Source organism: Entelurus aequoreus, linkage group LG19 (genome assembly GCF_033978785.1).
Source record: "Entelurus aequoreus isolate RoL-2023_Sb linkage group LG19, RoL_Eaeq_v1.1, whole genome shotgun sequence".
NCBI lineage: Eukaryota > Metazoa > Chordata > Actinopteri > Syngnathiformes > Syngnathidae > Entelurus > Entelurus aequoreus.
The window spans coordinates 5,928,263-5,952,971 of record NC_084749.1 but is presented as its reverse complement, the minus strand read 5'-3'; the positions used below and the strand labels follow the sequence as shown (position 1 = coordinate 5,952,971).

Genomic DNA, 24,709 nt, shown 5'->3' with positions numbered 1-24,709 from the left:
AATGAAGATTGTTAAAATACAATGTTTAAAAATTCAGTATAAAAAAAAACAATCAGTGCAGAAATATTAGTTGCTATAAAACTCTAAACTCACTTCCAGCAATTGAGCCTGTCTCAGAGGGGGGGGGGGGGGGGGTGCTGGAGCCTATCCCAGCTGCATTCGGGCGGAAGGCGGGGTACACCCTGGACAAGTCGAAGTTTGCAGTTACATGACACAAATATTTCTGCAATAAAATGATTTTGCCATGTTTTTTTTTACACTGAATTTTCATATTCTGAATGTTTTTTACACTAAATTTAAAAAATTTTGCTCACACATTTTTAAATTCAAACACATGGTATAAAATGGATTGGCTGGATGGAAACCCAAAAAATTTAGAGCAGAAATTGTTGTTTTTTTTTGCTTTAAAACTTATGACTCCCACCTTGAATTGATTAACGTGGACCCCGACTTAAACAAGTTGAAAAACTTATTCGGGTGCTACCATTTAGTGGTCAATTGTACGGAGCAATCTACTAATAAAAGTTTTAATCAATCAATCAATCCATCAAAAAGTCACTTCCAGTAAATTAAGACTGAAGCAATCGATCCTGTCTCAGAAGCAGTTAATGAGTGACACAGATATTTCTGCACTGAATCTTTAGACAAAGTATTTGAACAAACTGATTTTTTGAAGCACACACACATTTAGACACAAATTTAGATTCAATGAAATTGTCAGCATAAATTGATGTAAAAAAAAAAAAATTAAGTTAACCAAATTAAAATCGCAAACAATTCAGTGTAGACTTATTCATTGCTTCAAAACTCCAGTAAATTAAGACAAAAGCAATCGATCCGGTCTCACAATCAGCCAATGATTGCAGTCACGTGACACAAATATTTCTGCAATATTGATTTTTTTTATATACACTGTGTAAAACTTTGTATTAGAGATGTCCGATATATGCGTTAAAATGTAATATCGGAAATTATCGGTATCGGTTTTTTTATTATCAGTATTGGTTTTTTTTTTTTTAAATTAAATCAACATAAAAAACACAAGATACACTTACAATTAGTGCACCAAGCCAAAAAACCTCCCTCCCCCATTTACACTCATTCACACAAAAGGGTTGTTTCTTTCTGTTATTAATATTCTGCTTCCTACATTATGTATCAATATATATCAATACAGTCTGCAAGGGATACAGTCCGTAAGCACACATGATTGTGCGTGCTGCTGCTCCACTAATAGTACTAACCTTTAACACTTCATTTGACTCATTTTCATTCATTACTAGTTTCTATGTAACTGTTTTTATATTGTTGTACTTTTTTTTATTCAAGAAAATGTTTTTAATTTATTTATCTTATTTCACAAATTTTTTTAAAAAGTACCTTATCTTCACCATACCTGGTTGTCCAAATTAGGCATAATAATGTGTTAATTCCACGACTGCATATATCGGTTGATATCGGTATCGGTAATTAAAGAGTTGGACAATATCGGAATATCGGATATCGGCAAAAAGCCATTATCGGACGTCCCTACTTTGTATTTTAACAAACTGAATTTTTAAACACAGAAATTTTGCTCACAATTTTTCTTTTTTTTAACCAAAGATTCAGTGTCCAAAAAAAGCATTAGTAATAAAGACACAGATAAACTTCAATATGAGATGAGTGAGATATCTTGATAGCATGATAACGCCTTTGTAGTTGGCGGTGGTGTAGCAGTGTGTTGCATCATACCAACAGCTGTTTTGTAATATTTGGTCCATGTATCTAAATAAAAACACTTCTCAATATAATGTGGAGCTTTGATTCCCAATCTGTGGTACTAGCAGATATTTTATTAGTTCAACAACCTGTGATGCAGTGCACCTCTAACAATGTTACCTCGCTAACTGACGATTCTTTGCTGAGATTGGGTACACCTGCACATTTTCATCTAACAAATGAAAAACATGATAGCAAAAGGCAAAAGATAGGATGTTTATCTGGCGAGGGGCCCGTTATGCGGTGGTGATGGCGGCGGGAGCGTACTGCATCGCTAGTCTGTCAAACTCATTCTCCTGCAAGAAAAACACACAAAAAAAAGGATGAAGGAAATCCATCACAGCTGCGCACAGTGTGTGATGTTCTCTGCTTTATGTACATCTGCGCTCTTGTGCAACTCTGCGTGCGACAAAGGCGAAAGACCCATAGTCCCGTTTGGACGGACTCCAAAGACTGTGGTACTTCCATCAAAACTAGTCCGGCTCGCGATGCAAGAGCTGATAAACCCACAGAAATTGCGGCAACCAAAATGGAATGGTGGCGCTAATGTGGACATAATGAGACACAAAACGGGTTACCTTGGCAAAATAGTCTTTGAGGAACGGGTGGGACTTGTGTGCGTCTTTCAGCTGGGAGAGGTACCTGTTGGTCACCTGTGGACACAATGTCATCATTCACAAATAGCTCAGAGACACAATAACCAGCACCACATGTTAAGAACCGTACTTTCCAGACCGTAGGGCGCACTCCCGATGAGGTTTAGGCACATTAAAAGGGGTCATATATATATTTTTTTTTCTTTTCTAAATGTAAAAGACTTCCTTGTGGTCTACATAACATGTAATGGTGGTTCTTTGCTCAAAATGTTGCATAGATGATGTTTTACACATCATCTACAAGCCACTTTCTGACAGTCGCTTCAGGATGCGCCGTTTTGTGGGCGCTCTTATTTACGTGGCTCACCTTCGACAGCGTCTTTTCTCCGTCATCTTTGTCGTAGCGGTGTAGCGTGCAAGGACGGGAGTGGAAGACGTGTCAAAAGATGGAGCTAACTGTTTTAATGACATTCACACTTTACTTCAATCAATAACGGAGCAGCATCTCCTCATCCGTGGCTCACTAGTGCAACAACAACGCCCGAAATGCGTCTTATGAAAAACCGTCCCACCGGAACTCTCTAATAACTAAAGTTCCTTGGGTGAATAATGTAAACTCACTACACCGGTATGTTTTAGTGCTTTCATGGCGAGTTTACTGACATACACTACCGTTCAAAAGTTTGGGGTCACCCAAACAATTTAGTGGAATAGCCTTCATTTCTAAGAACAAGAATAGATTGTCGAGTTTCAGATGAAAGTTCTCTTTTTCTGGCCATTTTGAGCGTTTAATTGACCCCACAAATGTGATGCTCCAGAAACTCAATCTGCTCAAAGGAAGGTCCGTTTTGCAGCTTCTGTAACGAGCTAAAGTGTTTTCAGAAGTGTGAACATGATTGCACAAGGGTTTTCTAATCATCAATTAGCCTTCTGAGCCAATGAGCAAACACATTGTACCATTAGAACACTGGAGTGATAGTTGCTGGAAATGGGCCTCTATACACCTATGTAGATATTGCACCAAAAACCAGACATTTGCAGCTAGAATAGTCATTTATAGGGATGTCCGATAATGGCTTTTTGCCAATATCCGATATTGTCCAACTCTTTAATTACAGATACCAATATCAACCGATACCGATATCAACCGATATATGCAGTCGTGGAATTAACACATTATTATGCCTAATTTGGACAACCAGGTATGGTGAAGATAAGGTACTTTTTTAAAAAATTAGTAAAATAAGATAAATAAATTAAAAACATTTCCTTGAATAAAAAAGAAAGTACAACAATATAAAAACAGTTACATAGAAACTAGTAATGAATGAAAATTAGTAAAATGAAGTGTTAAAGGTTAGTACTATTAGTGGAGCAGCAGCACGCACAATCATGTGTGCTTACGGACTGTATCCCTTGCAGACTGTATTGATATATATTGATATATAATGTAGGAAGCAGAATATTAATAACAGAAAGAAACAACCCTTTTGTGTGAATGAGGTTTTTTGGGTTGCTGCACTAATTGTAAGTGTATCTTGTGTTTTTTATGTTGATTTAATAAAAAAATTTAAATTAAAAAAAACAAAAACGATACCGATAATTTCCGATATTACATTTTAACGCATATATCGGCCGATAATATCGGCAGGCCGATATTATCGGACATCTCTAGTCATTTACCACATTAGCAATGTATAGAGTGTATTTCTTTCAAGTTAAGACTAGTTTAAAGTTATCTTCATTGAAAAGTACAGTGCTTTTCCTTCAAAAATAAGGACATTTACATGTGACCCCAAACTTTTGAACAGGTAGTGTATATAAGTAAGAACTTTACACTACGTTATATTAGAAATGGCAACAGCGGAGGATGAATGTCACATAACAAGAAGATACTTCCTATGGCGCGGCACAGACTACAAAGGCGGACTCGCGCAAATTTTCAGGACTTATGCAGATCCCAAAAACAGAACAGCAGGTACCAGAAGGTAAGAAAAGTTGCTTTTGTATAATGTTGCGAAAAAACCCGCCAGATAATGTGTCTTACCTTATACACACACCATAATAATACTCCTACATTGAAGCACAGTACAATCCATCAAGCGGTGTGGCTTCATAGCTTACCAAAGTTGTACTAAAACATTTTGATAGATTTTTGAGAGCCGTTTTTAATGTTCTCTATTTTCAATGGAACATATAAAATGTTTGTGTCGTTTACTTGAGTCATATTGCAGTCTACACATATCTCTTATGTGTGACTGCCCATCGACTTGTCACACTTATCGATTCACCACGTACCAAATAAAATAGCTTAAAAGGTCAGTAAGCGTAACCAAAATGAGTCCGTACATTAGGCGCACCGGGTTATAAGGTGCACTGTCGAGTTTTGAGAAAATGAAAGGATTTTAAGTGCGCCTTATTGTCCCAAAATACAGTATAGGCAGGGCCGGCCCGTGGCATAGGCCGTATAGGCAAATGCTAAGGGCGCCGTCCATCAGGGGGCGCCACGCCAGTGCCACAAATGAGAAAAAAAAAGAAAAAAAAAAGTTGGTACTATATTTCTAAATAGAAAAAAATAATCCCACGTTAATTAAAATGCAAAGTAAAGCCTATTTAATAGAAATATTATTTGTTACAAAATTACGCCCCCCCCCCCCCCCCCCCCCCCCCGCACGGTGCGCCCCCTCCCTTCCCTCCCTTCAACACAAGATGTCAAAACGGCCAAAACTGTCAGGTGCCCAGGGAAGAAAAAATAGAAAAGAAGAGGAGGAGAAACGAGAAAAAGACAGAGGTAGCAGGTAGGTAACGTTAGCCTACATGAAATTATTTGTCTGTTACAGAATGTGATAGTAACCTGGCTTTTTTAGCATTAAGCTAATGTTACATGATTCGGCAATTGCTCATCAATAAATAGCTACTTCTGTTTTAACGTCGGGTTAATATTGTGGAGGGGGCTAAATTGTTATGGAAAATAATAATGTAACATTAGGTAATTACTAGAGATGTCCGATAATATCGGTCTGCCGATATTATCGGCCGATAAATGCGTTAAAATGAAATATCGGAAATTATCGGTATCGTTTTTTTAATTATCAGTATCGTTTTTTTTTTTTTTTTTTTTTTTTTTTTTTTAAATTAAATCCACATAAAAAACACAAGATACACTTACAATTAGTGTACCAACCCACCCCATTTACACTCATTCACACAAAAGGGTTGTTTCTTTCTGTTATTAATATTCTGGTTCCTGCATTATATATCAATACAGTCTGCAAGGGATACAGTCCGTAAGCACACATGATTGTGCGTGCTGCTGGTCCACTAATAATACTAACCTTTAACAGTTAATTTTACAAATTTTCATTAGTTACTAGTTTCTATGTAACTGTTTTTATATTGTTTTACTTTCTTTTTTATTCAAGAAATCGTTTTTAATTTATTTATCTTATTTTAAAAAGTACCTTATCTTCACCATACCTGGTTGTCCAAATTAGACAACATAATGTGTTAATTCCACGACTGTATATATCGGTTGATATCGGTATCGGTAATTAAAGAGTTGGACAATATCGGATATCGGCAAAAAGCCATTATCGGACATCCCTAGTAATTACAGTACTCCCACATTACATTCCTCAGGGACATTTGTATTAGATCTTTTAAGCGGGTGTTTTTTGTTTACATTGTTATTGCCTTCTGGTTAGCTAATGTTTGCCCTGCAGGTAATAGTCACTTTTCCACCCCTTTATATATTAGGTATAGTTGTAAGCCTAGTTGTTAAAGTGCACATGATTAATGTTAATTAAGCAATATCACATGAGAGGGAATGCTGTTTTTTAATTTGAGCACTGCTGTGATTCGGTTAAAGATAATCATGACATAACATTCTCATATAATATGTTGATTTGCTTTCTTTAAGTAAAAAAAAAGGTCAAAGACAAAGCTATTCGGTTTCTTGTGAGTATGTACACTTCACTGCCGATGTGGGGGGGCGCCACCTAAAATCTTGCCTAGGGCGCCAGGTTGGTTAGGGCCAGGCCTGGGTATAGGGGTTGTAGTATGCAGGGGAGTAAAAGGAGTAGTTTGTACTACGCTTATTTCTGAGCTTAATGAGAGCCAACTACACCTAGAATGATACACAAACATCTCCTGTTGATGAAAAGTAATTGTGCAAGCATAGCTAATGAGCGTGTTGCACATCGCGTCCTTGCGAAAGACTTAATCAGCAGTTATCTCGCTGTAGCGATGGCCTCTGGATCGATGGTCAGCACTCTGCTGCGTTACTATCGCCTCTTTATCTCGATCCACAAGCGCTCCGGTTGGCGGGTGCGCGAGGCCCGCAGCACTAAACCGGCAAATGTGCTGGCGTGGCGACTTTTTGTGACCGACGGCAGTCAAGAGCGGCTGGATGTGAAACGACGCTGATTGCGCGGCGGGTCTTCGGAGCAGAGGAGTTGTTCAGATTGCAAAGGACAAAAAAAACACAAAAAAAAACACGTGGTCGTAAAAAGCAGTGCCTGGCTCACAGCTTAATGTCCAAAGTCTAACCTCGGGAGCTTTTCCGAGGTGCTGAGTCAGCACTACCAGGTTGATCAGCGTCTCAGGGTGGCTGCTGTCCTGTAAAGAGGAGATTACCAAACAGAAAAAGACCAGAATGTTAAGATTCTTACACTGTACAAGTTGAATCATTTCTCTAAGGCATCATAAACCCACAGTCATTTTATTATAGCAGAGTTTCTACACCAGTCACTTGGGTCTAATTACCCTCATCTCTGGTTTTCACAGTCAAAGTAACCTGACCTGAAACGTCAACCACACGTGAGCATCATCAACGGACTAAGGGTGTACATTAGTCAGTGCCTCGTCCATTGGAACGAATAGAGGACGAGATCTTTGGCGCCCTCTGCTGATCAAAACCCAGTAGGTTTAATTCCATATTTCCTTTTATACAAAACAGTCGTCACCTCGTTTATCGCGGCTAAATGGTAAACAAATACACATTAATCAATATAATAAAGATCATAGTTAGAGCATTAAAACTGTTCAAGTACTTCTAAATGTTTTGAAACATTATTCAACCTGAAGTAACAGCCATATTGTCACCTTTACACTGGTTCCACTTAACATAGTAGCCTTGAGTGTTTTATACTGCAGGGGACATTACTCACAGGTAGCCAGTAGGATCCTACAAGTGTCACTGCTATGGCCATCACCCGGCCACTACAACATGACCACTGCTTGGAAATACTTCATCACATCCTCCTAAGTTAGAACTGGACTTGCATGTGCTAAAACCACAGGCGTAAGTTGCTCTGCAAAAACCTGGTCAATCAGGGAGTCACATCTACGATCATCGCGTTGTCATTTTACATCGCTCATGCCAAAGCTGTGTTGCTGATGTCAAAGATGAAATGGGGAAACCCGAATCAAAAGAGATCGTATGTGGGCTCTGTACTGTGGATGTCGTTGTGGCTTGTACAGCCCTTTGAGACACTTGTGATTTAGGGCTATATAAATAAACATTGATTGATTGATTTTGTCCTGACAGCTGCTAATACCTGACAGTCTTGTTAGCCTGAATGGCTGTGCCGATTTATGCTACGTCCCGCTGTTACCTTTTGACATCACTTGGGTCAAAGTCTTACCAATATGGCTGGGCGATGTACCAGTATTACAGTTAATACTGATATATTTATACCGGCTCCCTCTTTAATGAGTTTTAAATAACACCTTAAAACATATTTTTACTCTTTGGCTTTTAAACCAGCATGAGAGTTGTGTGATTTTAGTCTATTTTATTTTCTTTAATTTATTTTATGTATCTTTTTTTTTTAATAGTTCAATATTTTCTATCACCGTATTTTTCGGATTATAAATCGCAGTTTTTTTCAGTTTGGGTGCGATTTATACTCTGGAGCGACTTATGTGTGAGAGTATTAACACATTACCGTAAAATATCATTCACGTAAGAGACTAGACCAGGGGTCGGCAACCTTTACCACTCAAAGAGCCATTTTGACGAGTTTCACAAATTGAAGATAACAATGGGAGCCACAAAACTCTTATGAAATTTAAAATGAAATAACACTGCATACAAAGCTTTTTTTTTTAACTTTTGGGCTATGTTTAGACCAGGGGTCTCAGAAACATGCCCCGGTCCGCACCTTATTAAAACAATTGAATGTTAGTGCGGCCCGCGAGTTTTACATTAACGGCGCTTGACAGCGTCATACTTACCAACTCTCCCGGTCTTTCCGGGAGACACCCGAAATGTAGGGCGTACCTCTACAGCCTGCGCACACAGCGTACATGCTCAGCCACATGCTAAACGCAGCTTCTGCCTTGACACGAAAGTGATAGCGAGGCATACTTAGTCAACAGTCACACAGCTTACACTGACCGTATAAAACAACTTTAACACAACATTAACACTGTTACGTTACAAATATGCGCCACACTGTGAACCCACACCAAAAAAGAATGACAAACACATTTCTGGAGAACATCAGCACCGTAACACAACATAAACACAACACATCGAATACCCAGAATCCCATGCAGCCCTAACTCTTTCGGTCTACATTGTACACCCCCGCTACCACCAAACCCCGCCCACCTCAACCGACGCACGAAGGGGGGTGGGGAGGGGGGTTGATGTGTGGGGGGGTGGTGGTGGTAAGGGGGGGGTACAATGTAGACTGGAAGAGTTAGGGCTGCATGGGATTCTGGGTATTTGTTCTGTTGTATTTATGTTGTTTGACGGTGCGGATGTTCTCCAGAAATGTGTTTGTCATTCTTTTTTGGTGTGGGTTCATAGTGTGGTGCATATTTGTAACGTAACAGTGTTAAAGTTGTTTTATACGTCCACCGTCAGTGTAAGCTGTGTGGCTGTTGACCAAGTATGCCTTGCTGTCTCCTACGTGTGCAGGTAAAAGCTACATACACCATGTGGACGGGCTGGCACAGTGTTTGTACAGGCTATAGAGGATCAGAAAATGCAGTGCTGTCATGGCACGCCCTTGATTAAGTTGTTAGGGTGTAAATTGGAGAATACATGCCTCGGGAGATTTTAATTTAGTTGTAAGGGTGAAAACTGGAGAATATTTACCCCGGGAGATTTCTAAGAGAGGCACTGAGATCCGTAAGTCTCCTGGGAAAATCAGGAGGGTCGGCAAGTATGCAGCTGAGCCGCATCAGAGTGGTCAAAGAGCCGCATGCGGCTCCGGAGCCGCGGGTTGCCGACCCCTGGACTAGACGTACCAATAGAAGAGGAAGCAGCGCATTGTCTACCTTTGGAGTTGGCAGAGTTGTTTAGAAGCGACACAGAGGAAGAAGATTTCATGGGAGTTAGCGATTAGGAGTGACAGATTGTTTGGTAAACTTATAGCATGTTCTATATGTTATAGTTATTTGAATGACTCTTACCATAATATGTTACCTTAACATACCAGTTGGTTATTTATGCCTCATATAACGTACACTTATTCAGCCTGTTGTTAACTATTCTTTAGACATTTTAAATTGCCTTTCAAATGTCTATTCTTGGTGTTGGCTTTTATCAAATACATTTCCCCAAAAAATGCGACTTATACTCTAGTGCGGCTTATATATGTTTTTTTTTCTTTTTTATTATGCATTTTCGGCTGGTGCGACTTATACTCCGGAGCGATTTATAATCCGAAAAATACAGTACTGACTCTCCTTGTACATACAGTATGTCTTAACTCCTGTGCAGCACTTTGTGAAACTATTATTGTCTTTTGAAATGTGCTATATTAATATAGTGGATTGAATATTTCAGAAAGTGGTATGTATTTGAGACAATACCCCAACACCGGTATCTTTTGACGTGCCTTTGTTTCGTCCGTTTGCTCTTCTCTGCACCTGACGGGTGAAGCACAGGGCATTCTCTTTGGCTCAACCCCGCCCCTTGCGTGTTTACTAGGCATCTCTAACGCACAACGACAGACTTTTCAATATTCGCAGCTCATACTCCCACACCCGAGTCAATTAGTGTTTCCTATTAGGTACCACACTTAAAATCTCATTGTCCATGTTGCCATCTAACCTTGTCGAGAGCCTCCTGCAGCACTCCCTCAGCCTCCTCCCACTTGTTCTGAGCCATGTAACAGGCAGCCTGGCCGTTAAGAAGTAGCAGTGTCGACGAGTACTTGTCTGACATCTCCTGGAAAATGTAGTAGGCGTCTTGCAGCTTCTCGCCACCCTGGGACCACAAGCAGAGGGTAATCCAAACAGTTTGTAACAAACAGCGTCAGCGGGGGGATTGTGCTGAAAAGCCAATAGCAAAGTTTGACAGAAGACGTTGGTTGTTAAGCCAAGGCATCTAGCACTGCACTCACCACAGCTAAATTAACCCAAGCGGTGGCTAGCTGGGTTAGCGTAGCATCCTCATCTTGCTCTTGCATCTTCTTTAGCTCCTTCCTGCCACACAAAAAAAAAGATGCTGTAGTTGCAGTAAGGATTAGAATGATGTATCTCTTAAAAGCCTACTGAAATGAATTTTTTTTATTTAAACGGGTATAGCAGATCCATTCTATGTGTCATACTTGATCATTTCGCGATATTGCCATATTTTTGCTGAAAGGATTTAGTAGAGAACAACGACGATAAAAAAAAGCCTTGCCTATACCGGAAGTAGCGTGACGTCACCGGAGGAAGGACTCCTCACATTTTCCCATTGTTTACAATGCAGCAAGAGAGATTCGGACCGAGAAAGCGACGATTACCCCATTAATTTGAGCGAGGATGAAAGATTTGTAGATGAGGAAAGTGAGAGTGAAGGACTACAGTACAGAGCAGGACGTATCTTTTTTCGCTCTGACCGTAACTTAGGTACAAGGGCTCATTGGATTCCACACTTTCTCCTTTTTCTATTGTGGATCACGGATTTGTATTTTAAACCACCTCGGATACTATATCCTCTTGAAAATGAGAGTCGAGAACGCGAAATGGACATTCACAGTGACTTTTATCTCCACGACAATACATCGGCGAAGCTCTTTAGCTACTGAGCTAACTTGATAGCATCGGGCTCAAATGCAGATAGAAACAAAATAAATAAACCCCTGACTGGAAGGATAGACAGAAGATCAACAATACTATTAAACCATGGACATGTAACTACACGGTTAATAATTCCCAGCTTGGCGAAGCTTAACAATGCTGTTGCTAACGACGCCATTGAAGCTAACTTAGCAACGGGACCTCACAGAGCTATGATAAAAACATTAGCGCTCCACCTACGCCAGCCAGCCCTCATCTGCTCATCAACACCCGTGCTCACCTGCGTTCCAGCGATCGACGGAAGGACGAAGGACTTCACCCGATCATCCGTGCGGTCGGCAATGTTCCACAAGTTGTACAGATGAATTAGAATTTGAAGGTGAACTGTTTTTTACACTTGAGTGACTTCTGTTAATAATGTAACAACTTTGAAAAGTTTTCTATTTACATTACTTTGGAAAAAATGTCTACCAGGGCCCCACATCTATTGCATACATTTAGCAAAACTAATTTCATTTTCATTCATTTACGCAGCTGGATAGATTCAAATGTACACTAAGGCTGGGAGATAAAACGATATCAATATGTATCGCGATGAACACCTAATCGATATTTCGATTTTTTTTCTCTCTGTCCGAAGAAGGCGGAAGTCGCCAAACAAGGTTGGTTGCATGAACAAAGGCACTCGCTCTCTGCTAATCAAGCAACGCAGGAAGTGATCACTGATCAGTGGGAGTGACGCGCTAACAGCCAATCAGGTAACAATATCAACATTCAGGTTTGCTTGCGCCATCTTGTTGTTTCGTGGTTAATTCTTTACATAGAGTGAGAAAAAAAAAGTAAAAACTAGTGCTGCAGAAAGCAAAATAATTGTGGACTAAACAGGCAAAGTCACCTCGACCGCACTACACTGCCTTCGCCGTGCTTACTTTTTAGAGCACAGCTGTAAACTCCATACACTAAACCTGCAGAAAATAGTTCTATTCAGGTTTCTCCATGTTTACATTTTCACACTTTTCACTATTGTTGTACTTTATTAAGCATACTTATTTTCGCACCTACATTTTAAGAGCTTATTGTTAAGTGTTCAATGTGATTCTAGAATGTTGTTTACATTGTTTGAGTGTTTTCCATGGTTTTGTTGACATTTCCTTTCCACCTTGATAGCTGAGGGGATTATAATTTAGAATATAAATGTTTACATTTAACATAATTTTCACCTAAAAGATAGATCTTAAAATAATATCGCAAATTATCGATATTTACCGATTAGGGCTGGGCGATAAATGGAATATACTGGATATATCGCGGGTTTGTCTCTGTGCGATATAGAAAATGACAATATGGTGATATTGGAGTATACGTTCTCACGCAGTTGCTTTTAGCTGCAGGCATTACACTACAGGCTCTTCTCACTCTTTCCTGTCTCTCCTTCTCACAGAGACATAAAACAAGCGCACCTTCTTACATACGTCACATACTGTCGCGCGTGCAACGTCATACGCCCTCACGGAGCAGAGAGGTAGCGACATGGGTAACATTAGCTGTGGTGCTAGCGGTGCGGTGCGAGTGGTAATACGAGAGAAAGAAGGTGCGAATCTGGTAACAAATGAAGGAAGAAGAATTAATTCCCAAGAAAAACAGCAGGGGGTCCGTCGTCTGGCGGTGGTTTGGCTTCAAGCAGGAGGACGTTGAAGAGACAACAGTAATATGTCAAGTATGCGGCAAAAGCGTTGCTACAAAAAGTAGCATTACTGCTAATTTGTAGCATCATTTGAAAAGTCACCCGCTAGAGAATGAAGAGTGCTTGAAACTCCGCATGTCAACATGTCCAGCCGCAAAATGCCCAAGCAACCATTTCCACATCAACACCGTATGAAACAACTAGTCAACAACAGAAGGAGATAACGTCCGCAGGAACCTACCACATAGTGAAGGACATACACTATTTGATTTCCTATTATGCAGCTCATTTTTATTTGACACTTATTGAAATATCTTGTGTGACATCATGCACAAAAGTGCACTTTATTTGTTTTAAACTATTGTAGTGGCGTTCTGTACAAAAAGTGCACTTTAATTTAGTGTTGTTTGGATATGTCATCTTAGTGACATCATGCACAAAATACTAATAGCTTGTTTTTAAATGTCTGACAATCTTTCACTTTCTGTTTTGAAATGACATGAATGTTTGTGCCACTGCTTGATAACTGTTTAATAAATACACTTTTAGTTGTGATTTCCCTCTCTGCATGAAAGTTTAAAAGTAGCATATATTAATGCAGTATGAAGAAGAATGTTTTAATGTAGACACATAGAATCATCATACTGCTGTGATTATATGCATCGAGTGTTCATTCAAGGCTAAGGCAAAATATCCACATATATATGGTGTATCGTGACATGGACTAAACATATCCACATATATATGGTGTATCGTGACATGGCCTAAACATATCCACATATATATGGTGTATCGTGACATGGACTAAACATATCCACATATATATGGTGTATCGTGACATGGACTAAACATATCCACATATATATGGTGTATCGTGACATGGACTAAACATATCCACATATATATGGTGTATCGTGACATGGACTAAACATATCCACATGTATATGGTGTATCGTGACATGGCCTAAAAATATCCAGATATATATGGTGTATCGTGACATGGCCTAAAAATAGAGATATTAATAAAAGGCCATATTGCCCAGCCATATTACCGATATAAAACACTTAAAGTACACTGCACTAATGATCAGGGGCCGTACTTATCAAGCTTCTCAGAATTACTCCAAAGAAGTCTGCTAAGAGTTGACTTAAGAGTAAATAAATTCTTCGCTGAAAGCTGCACTTAAAAGTTAGTTATCAAGCGTCTTACTCACACTTTCAGCGAAGTGTAGGACTGAATCTTAAGTGTCACACTCAGAGCTGAATTACGACATTACTATGTGCCGTAAATGGAATTTTAGGTGACGTCATTTCTGTGTCCATAGAAATGACCAATCACGGAAGGGAATCCGTTGTCTAAGAATAAAGAAATATCTTGGAAATATTTAAGTGGACAATGGGAGTGTATATTTTGACAATAAACTACAAAATAATACAAAACAAACTAGTCCCCGTCGGCACTCACGCTACCGCTCCCTCTCTTCTCTCGCCCACACACTCACTGACGTCACTCACCTCACGGCCACACACATACGCTACTGTCATAACATTTTCTTTCCAATTCATTAATTAGGCAACTAATTTGAAAGTGGTGTGGGTGGCTCTATATATACTAGCCCACTGCAGCCACATGCAGAAATCAACATGGAATCGAAAAGTATTAAATCTGTGACAAAAATAATACCCGCTCTGTCTAAACGATACCGTTTGATCAGCTGCTCGTCATCAAACAAATCCAGAACATCGTTCTGCTCCCTGAATGTTCGCGCACGTCTCTCTCGCCTCAGTGCCATCTCCTGCTGGCAACTCCTAACCACTTAAGACACCTCTGAAGGTCTCTTAAATATCGTGGAGAGTAGGAGTGATTCTTAGACTTAAGAACGTTGATAAAAAGCTTTTATTCTTAAGTTTGAGAGTAGGACTAAATTTCGCAAATTCTCAGGACTTAAGTGTAAAATGGCACTCTAAGAAGCTTGATAAGTACGGCCCCTGTTATTCATGTAATCATGTAACCTGACTCTCGCCAGATACTTGTAGTTCGCTGAGCTCCACACAAGGATCTGGGACTTCTCAATAGATGTATTTCAGAAGGCGGGACCTTGTAAAAAAAAAAAAAATTGTCTGTTATCTTGAATGACGTGCTACTTCAACCACTCACATCAAAATCAAGCCGTGACACCGATGAGAGCCACGCTGGGAAATCCAAAACAAAACAGCTGACATATTAGATAACTACAGAGCATACAAAACATCCTTGCCACCAATAAACGCCTTCAAAACCGTTCTTTGTTCATCGTTTAAAGAATGAATATCCGATAGATTGGACAAAACAGTTGCAATAGCAGAATCAATGTCAGCACATGCCATTGTTGTTTGAATCAAACAGTTGCTTCGGCGCTACGTCACATCTATGGAATCCCGCCTGGCGAGCCTGATGGGTTCATTATTTTTTGCTATCTTGAAGGAGTTTGCATTGCCCTCGATCCCAGATCCTTGTGTGGAGCTCAGCGAAATACAAGGATCTGGCGAGAGTCAGGTTAGTAGTCATGAGCTTGTTGGAAGACTACATACCTCGCCAGATCGACACGATCCAGACTCAGCAGCACTTGAATGGTCATGGCCATGCTGCAAAAACAGGTAACAAATCAATTCGACTGATCTTTGGCAAATATTTTCAAACATGCAAGTACAGAATCATATCCGTGCAATACATTGTAATGCTGGCATTTTACATATCATGTGTGTATACTAGGGGTGTATAGGTACGTGTATTTGTATTGAACCGTTTCGGTACGGGGGTTCCGGTTCGGTTCGGAGGTGTACCGAACGAGTTTCCACACGGACATATTAAGTAGCGTAACGCACGTTGTGTAAACAATGCACACCGAGGCACAACACACGGCATGCTAGCAACGACCGGGCTAGGATAGACTGACCATACGTCCTCTTTTCACCGGACATGTCCTCTTTTGCGGAGCTGTCAGGGCGGAGTTTCTTAAATGCCTCAAATGTCCGGCATTTTGAGTTAGGGTTGCGTGTATTTTCAATGTACGTTCAGGGTTAGGAAAGGGTTGAAAACAAAACAAATTAGCAGCATTGGTGAGGGAGGGGCAGAGACAGAGAGAGAGAGAGAGTTATGATAAACGCGCATGCGTCGCCAGGCTCTGCTTTTTATCCATAGATTTATCACATTTAATTTTTTATTATCTATAGCAGGGGTGTCAAAAGTGTGCCCCGGAGGCCATTTGCGGCCCAGAGCTAATGTTTTAAAGGCCCACTGCACATTCTAAAAAAACTATTAAAATGAACAAAAACATAACAAAAGTGAAATAAAAAAGCTTAAAGGTGAAATGTAATTTAGAAAAAGTTGCAATGTTGACTAATAAAACAATGTTGTTGTTTTTTCTTTTTAACTGTCATTGCTCAAAACATAATATTGAATCAAAATCAATGTTATTATGAATTATTGACCTATCCAAGGTTCCAATTACTTCACATCAAATATTCCAATAAGAAAAATATATTTGGTGGAAGATTTTGCAAATTTGGTAAGTAAATAACCCAAAAATGTATAATTTGTTGTTTTCTTACTGTACCGAAAATGAACCGAACCGTGACCTCTAAACCGGGGTATGTACCGAACCAAAATTTTTGTGTACCGTTACCAGTGTTGGGACTAACGCGTTACTAAGTAACGCGTTACTGTAACGCCGTTAGTTTCGGCGGTAACTAGTAATCTAACGCATTATTTTTTATATCCAGTAACTCAGTTACCGTTACTGCATGATGCGTTACTGCGTTATTTTACGTTATTTTTATGTAGTATCGGCTAGAAACAGAAGATCTGAGTGTGTTTTATTGGAGCGCTCCGGTGGAAAATAAGTGGCGTGCTTTCTGTGGGTGGAGGAAAGCACGCCTCCCCGCAGGTTCAGAGCCGTACTTCGGGGGCTAACAACCTTCACTTTACCCGGAAGTGGGTCTTTACAGCTGAGGGTGAATGACGAGACCGGCGGTTTGTTGCAACTTTGTGACTTTATTGGATGCAGCCATCCACCAAGCTAGAACACCTGCACGCACTCACTGTCGCCGCTCCCTCACCTCTCTCGCCCACTCACTCACTGACGTCACTCACCTCACATGTTGTCATATCTTAAAGGGCCACACACACACACACATACGCTACTCTCATAACAACTAACAAGACATCATGGTGAAGCCAGAAGTCGAGTTTTTTAACATGGAGACATTCTCAATACTTTTCTTTTGTCGAGCACAAAGAAAATAACGTTTTAGTTAAATGTAAGTTGTGTCTTGGATCAGAGATCCTATCTACTTAGAGTTAAAGTTAAAGTGCCATTATGTTGCAGCTATTTAAAATAGTTTTGTCAATTTTTCCTGGCCTGAAATAAATTGGCCCTTTGAAACATATCTTTGTCTTTGTGTGTTGTATGTAGGGATGATACTCGAAACCGGTTTTCCCGGTTGTTTGATAAGAAAAGAACAGAGTCCTCGGACTCGAATCCCTTTTTGAGAACCGGTACCCGTTATCGAGACCACTATAGTAAAGAAAAAGAGTGAAATCCCGTCCCGACCAGAAATGCTCCGTGGGACATCACAAGAAATTACGTCATGTAGCTCAGTCATTAGGCGCAGATAGGGAAAGCAGGAAAACAATGGACGGGAAAAAGCGCTCCAAGGTGTAATAAAGTTCGAAACAAAAGGTATAATCCAACGAATAACTTTACTGAGAGATTTTAGCAGGGTAAAAACACATGACGAACACTTTTACGACCAACCGGAAACATAGCAACCAGGCTAGCAACGCACCTCCTTTACGGCAGCTGTCGCAACCTTCTTAATGCAACCGCAGCACATACATATATATACACAACATATCTCCCTTTTTTAACTTTTGTTTTTCTTTCCTTGTAAACAAAACCAAATCACACTGTATATGTGTTGTCTGTCTAATTATAAATAATGCAGACGAGGCGTGTTGGCTGAGTTCTTGACGTTTACTTTCACAGCGTGGCAACATGCAACACTTTTCGGGGTGACCGCGCATGCTCGTAACTCCCGTTGCATGCTGGGTAGTGTAGTTGTTATATTCTCTAGCTCATAACATCTTTCCCCCATAAAGAAATAATGTTAACTCAATAAAGTGTATTTCTTTTTTGAGCTTTAACTTTTCATTTTTTAGCATTGTAACCACATTTGCAAACAACTTTTCTCTCTTAGAATTTTCTTTCAATAAAGAAATAAAGTGCAAAAATGTCAAAGCATCATAACAAACAGTTATGTCAAATAGCAGCAGAAGTGCACTTTTTGGAGAGCTGTATTATTTCCAGTTTTGTGCCCAAGGGACTGATTTTATTTAACACTATATTATTATTTATACACCTATAGTGATCACAGAGACAGCTTGTTTTTGTGTTACTGTATATATTTGTTTCTCTGAAAAATCCCACTTAATATACTTTGGGTAACAACAGTCAATATTTATTCATTTTATTAAATTTTTTTAGGTGGGTAACAGTCAATATTTATTTATTTATTAGATTTTATTTTTTTATTATATAATAAAAGTGAGCTTTTGTTAAACCAAATATTGTGTGTTTTTTTCCATATACAACAACCTATCTGGACTCGATAAGAGAATCGATAAGGAATCGGTTCGATAAGAGGATTCGATAATAGACTCGAACTCGATAATTCCTTATCAAACATCATCCCTAGTTGTATGTAGACCACATTGTTTGTGTGTTGTATGTAGACCACATTGTTTGTGTGTTGTATGTAGACCACATTGTTTGTGTGTTGTATGTAGACCACATTGTTTGTGTGTTGTATGTAGACCACATTGCTTTTTGAGTTCAGTGATGCAAATGCATGTCAAGTTGATCAACAGATGGTATTATTCTCCAGTGCAATAACAGTACTGAAATGAAGGCTAAAAGGGCATTAATGGGAGCCTTAAAAAAAAGGGGTAAAAAAGAAGTAACTAAATAGTTACTTTTCACAGTAACGCATTACTTTTTGGTGTAAGTAACTGAGTTAGCAACTGAGTTACTTTTGAAATAAAGTAACTAGTAATTGTAACTAGTTACTGGTTTTCAGTAACTAACCCAACACTGACCGTTACACCCCTAGTGTATACTGATGACTGAATGAATAACTAGATGGGCTGCTGTGACAATCATTACAAGCATGTAAGAAAACAAACACTGTCTGGAACGCTTCTCACCACTCCAGACTTTCTCCCTGGTGCAGAGTCCTGAGAGCAGCGTCAGTGTTCATCTCGTGGTGGTAGATGGAGGCGGCCATGAGGAGGAAGGTGGTGTTGCCGGCGTCCACGCTCTTTGACATTTTCTTGTCGAGATCCGTGACAATAGCGTCGCTGCATTTGAAAACGACAGCAGAGGCAACATTTAGCGAAGGGGTTGTCCAATTCGGACGTATCGTATGCTCAAAGTGGTCGCCCCCCTGCACCCCTGCCAGTTATTACTGGTAAAAGCCACCTTGTAAAATAGAATTGACCTAAAGCAATGCCAATTATTGGTATCGTTCATTATCAATAGCGCTATTTCTATTGGTATTTGTATTGCTCCGTTTGTAGTGTAATAATGCTCATTGTCATTTCTGTATTATTATTTTTTTCGCTAACTGCTTCTTTGCTATCACGTTTACCATCATATTTGTACATATTTGCTGATGTTGCTCTATTGTTGTTGTTTTTGTCTCTCTGTCTTATCCCCCTCTTTCTTCCTTTTTTTCCTCTTTCTATCCCCTCCTGCACCAAATGATAATATAAATACATTTAATAAAGTCAAATACAAATAAGGCAACAAGAGAAGTATCCTACACTTCTAAAGTAAATCTGAACAGCCAATATGGGCATCTACATCTACTATATGATTTGCCTGAGAAGTTGGACAGGACAAAAATAAATAAATAAATAAAGCAATGCCAATTGTGCGCTTCTTCGTGTGAGAGCAAACGCAGGTATCTACAAAATGCATCCTTCATCCAAGCAGTTATTAATGTCCAACACTACTGTATTCACCGTTTGCTTTCACTTGACAGATACTCTGCAAACATCCTGACAGCCTGAAGCTCAGGGGAAGAGTTGGCCTTGATGTCATCCAGAACAACTGCATATTTTTTCTGAAATGCACAACATGAAATAAGATCTTGAGTTTGAGTTTATTTGGAACATGCAAGCATACAACATGATGCACCACAACTTCCAGTTTCTCTTTACAACATGTTGGAAAAGGAGTAGGAGGAAGCAGAGCTTCTCAAGCTTCCTGTTCTCAATATACGTATTCACAATATACTCCAGAAGTAATCACAATAAAAATAAATAAATAATACTCGGTGAAGTAAGTTACATTTCATATGGTGAGATGAGTAAGATTATTTTGAACAAATGAACGGATGGATGGATGAAATAAAATCAGAATGTTTATCATGGTTCTTCTTCTTTAGTTTGAAGAGTTTCTTGACGTGGATCATATTAGTACATAGTTTGATTAGGGATGATGTTTGATAAGAAATTATCGAGTTCGAGCCTATTATCGATTCCTCTTATCGAACCGATTCCTTATCGATTCTCTTATCGAGTCCAGATAGGTTGTTGCATATGGAAAAAAACACACAATATTTGGTTTAACAAAAGCTCACTTTTATTATATAACAAAACAATTGAATCTAATAAATAAATAAATATTGACTGCTAAAAAAATAAAATAAAATAAATAAATATTGACTGCTAAAAAAAATTTAAAAAATTTAATAAATATTGACTGTTGTTACCCAAAGTATATTAAGTGGGATTTTTCAGAAAAACAAATATATACAGTAACACAAAAACAACCTGTCTCTGTGATCCCTATAGGTGTATAAATAATACTATAGTGTTAAATAAAATCAGTCCCTTGGGCACAAAACTGAACATAATACAGCTCTCCAAAAAGTGCAATTCTGCTGCTATTTGACATAACTGTTTGTTATGATGCTTTGACATTTTTGCACTTTATTTCTTTATTGAAATACAATTCTATGAAGAGAAAGGTTCTTTGCAAACGTGGTTACAATGCTAAAAAATGAAAAGTTAAAGCTAAAAAAAGAAATACACTTTATTGAGTTGACATCATTTCTTTATAGGGGGAAAGATGTTATGAGCTAGGGAATATAACAACTACACTACCCAGCATGCAACGGGAGTGACGAGCTTGCGCGGTAGCCCCGAAAAGTGTTGCATATCGTCACCCGGCAGCTAAAAATGAGGTTATGAGCACGCTGTGAAAGTAAACGTCAAGAACTCAGCCAACACGCCTCGTCTGCATTATTTATAATTAGACAGACAACACATATACAGTGTGATTTTGTAACGTTTACAAGGAAAGAAAAACAAAAGTTGAAAAAGGGAGATGTGCTGTATATATATGTATGTGCTGCGGTTGCTTTAAGAACGTTGCGACAGCTGCCGTAAAGGAGGTGCGTTGCTAGCCTGGTTGCTATGTTTCAGGTTGGTCGTAAAAGTGTTCATGTGTTTTTACCCTGCTCAAATTTCTCAGTAAAGTTATTCATTAGATTATACCTTTTTGTTTTGAACTTTATTACACCTTGGAGCGCTTTTTCCCGTCCATTGTTTTCCTGCTTTCGGTATCTGCGCCTAATGACTGAGCTACGTGACGCCATTTCTTGTGATGTCCCACGGAGCATTTCTGGTCGGGACGGGATTCGTTCCGAGGTATTCGAATAAAGAACCAACTCTTTTTCTTTACTATAGTGGTCTCGATAACGGGTACCGGTTCTCAAAAAGGGATTCGAGTCCGAGGACTCGGTTCATTTCTTATCAAACAACCGGGAAAACCGGTTTCGAGTATCATCCCTAAATTTGATTGCTTTGCTTAATCCATTCCATCATTTAATTCCACATACTGATATACTGAAGGTCTTAAGTGTTGTACGTGCATACAAATGTTTTAAATTACATTTTTCTATAAGATTATATTTCTTCTGTTTTTGTTGAGAAGAACTGTTGTGTATTCTTGGCTAGCTGGTTATAGTTTGCTTTGTGTATCATTTTAGCTGTTCACAAATTCACTATGTGGTGGAATTTCAGTATTTTTGATTCAATAAATAAAGTGTTTGTATGTTCTCTATATCCAACATGATGTATTATTCTGATCTTTTTTGTAACACCATTAATGAATGAAGTGTACTTTTGTAGTTATTTCCCCATATTTCTACACAATAACTGAGATATGTAACACTAGCAAGCAGTAGAGAATATGAAGGGATTTTTGGTCTAGAACATGTTTTGCTTTATTCACTATTGACGTGTTTCTTGCTACTTTATGTTGTATATTTTTTACATGAGATTTCCAGTTCAATTTATCATCTATCATTATACCTAGAAATTATGTTTCATTTACTCTTTCAATTTCTATTCCGTCTATTTGTTTTTGTGTTTGACTTTTTCTTCTACTGTTACCAAATAGCATTATTTTAGTTTCACTGAGATTCAAAGATAGTCTGTTTTTGTCAAACCATCTTTTTAATTTGTTAATTTCTTCTGTTATTATTTGTATTATCTGGACCAGTGTTTTTCAACCTTTTTTGAGGCAAGGCAAGTTTTTTACATAAAAAAGTTCCGGAGGCACACCACCAGCAGAAAACGTTAAAAAATGAAACTCCACCAGGTCGTCGTGCCTTATTTTGAGTTTGTTGGTGTTTTCCTGTGTGTAGTGCTTTAGTTTTTGTCTTGCGCTGTTATTTTGGTGGCCCTTCCTGTTTTGTCAGTGTTTACCTGTAGCAGTTTCATGTCTTATCCTTTGAGCGCTATTCCCCGCACCTGCTTTGTGTTAGCAAGCAAGGCTATTTAAGTTGTTGCTATCCTTCTTTGTGTGGACATTGTTGATTGTCATGTCATGTACGGATGTACTTTGTGGACGCCGTAAGTTTTTGCTGTCGTCCAGCATTCTGTTTCTGTTTACTTTGTAGCCAGTTCAGTTTTACTTTTGTTATGCGTAGCGATCCCTATACTCCATTGCCTTTTCCTTTTGTTCATTTTTGGTTTGAGCATTACATACCTTTTTTACCTGGGATCACAACAAACCATCCTCGCCTCACCCGACACATTCCGACTTTTACAAAGCTATTAACTAGTGAAGTGAAGTGAATTATATTTATATAGCGCTTTTCTCTAGTGACTCAAAGCGCTTTACTTAGTGAAAACCCAATATCTAAGTTACATTTATCTAGGTAATTTGTATTTGCTTTTCAATGTGTATTTTACTTCTGTTTTAAATGTTATATTTTAGTCTGTCCTTTGCCTCTTATTCTTTGTGGTGTACCGCCCTTTGTTCTTCAACTGTGCTTGTTTTTAAAGGGCTTTATAAATAAAGTTGGTATGGTATGGTACATTTAAACCAGTGTGGGTGGCACTGGGAGCAGGTGGGTAAAGTGTCTTGCCTAAGGACACAACGGCAGTGACAAGGATGGCCAAAGCGGGGATCGATCCTGGAACCCTCAAGTTGCTGGCACGACCGCTCTACCAACCGAGCTATACCACACCACTACTACCTGCTGCCACCTACTGACATGGAGTATTACACGGTTACCCTGCCGAGCTCTACACAGCACAGACACTAAGTAACGGCACATTATTTGCAGATTAAAATGATTGATTTGCAAAAAATATTTTTTGGACCAATTAGGTGAAGTTGCATAATTTCCCACGGCGCACTCGTGTGTCGCGGCACAGTGGTTGAAAAACACTGATCTGGACAATGTGGACATACTTCCTAATGATAGTCCAAATAAGATGCGATTCATATTTACCTGGGCGATGTATGCTCTGTACAAGAAAGTGTCGCGTTCAGTCTCCTTTTCTGGCGATGAATTCTACAAAAAAATAAAAAAAATAAAGTCCGTACTTGTGAGTATGATGTAGTCACTTCATATATAGCATTAGCCTCAATGTATTTTTAGCATTTCAGCTAGCACACTTTGGGATGGCTTCGTGGGAAACACAACAGCAAATTAACGTAACACGACCTGATAAATAATCGACAAAATGTGACTAACCTTCACTTTCTGAGCTTCGTTGATACATTGCTGAAAACTGCCGATGTAAAAAGCATTTTTGACATCGAACAGCTCGTCAACATCGTTCTGCTGCGCCGCCATGTTGGACACAGAGTACTTCCTGACACGTCTTACATACACGTCACTTCCTGTTTGGGAATAGCGGTGCATTATGGGGGAGGCAGTACTATAAATAAAATGTTTACTTATTCACAATGACGAGTAACGTACACTGACACACATATAAATGACATATAAATTATATATAAATTACATATAAATTACATACGAACCACACATGTTATACGGGCTATAATACAAGTTCTTTCGACGTACGTTGTGACGTGAGGGATTGTATGAACCGCTAGAGGGCAGGATCAATACATTTTACCACTCGAGACAATCGCGTCACGCCTGTCGAAAAATAAATAACAAAATAAAAGCATGCTTATCAAAAACTACAACATCTTAAAATCCAACCTCTTCTTTTGTGTTTAAATATGTAATCATGCTATGGAACGTTTAAATAAATATACGCTCCAAATAT

The 24,709-nt window shown here is 39.0% G+C and overlaps 1 protein-coding gene across 1 annotated transcript in view; it reads right to left on the bottom strand.

The window, feature by feature from the left end:
* Positions 1-1,001: 1,001 nt before the first annotated feature.
* The window catches only part of cope (COPI coat complex subunit epsilon), a 35,718-nt gene continuing 12,010 nt past the window's right edge, over positions 1,002-24,709 (bottom strand). Inside the window, exons 2-11 of the mRNA XM_062027745.1 lie at positions 24,163-24,311; positions 23,917-23,979; positions 20,129-20,229; positions 19,310-19,462; positions 15,637-15,690; positions 10,718-10,799; positions 10,426-10,581; positions 6,906-6,974; positions 2,340-2,414; positions 1,002-2,057 (exon numbers count right to left, since the gene is read on the bottom strand). Coding sequence (XP_061883729.1) covers positions 1,998-2,057; positions 2,340-2,414; positions 6,906-6,974; positions 10,426-10,581; positions 10,718-10,799; positions 15,637-15,690; positions 19,310-19,462; positions 20,129-20,229; positions 23,917-23,979; positions 24,163-24,311 — 962 coding nt within the window. The 3' untranslated portion in view covers positions 1,002-1,997. The remainder of the gene's footprint in view (positions 2,058-2,339; positions 2,415-6,905; positions 6,975-10,425; positions 10,582-10,717; positions 10,800-15,636; positions 15,691-19,309; positions 19,463-20,128; positions 20,230-23,916; positions 23,980-24,162; positions 24,312-24,709) is intronic.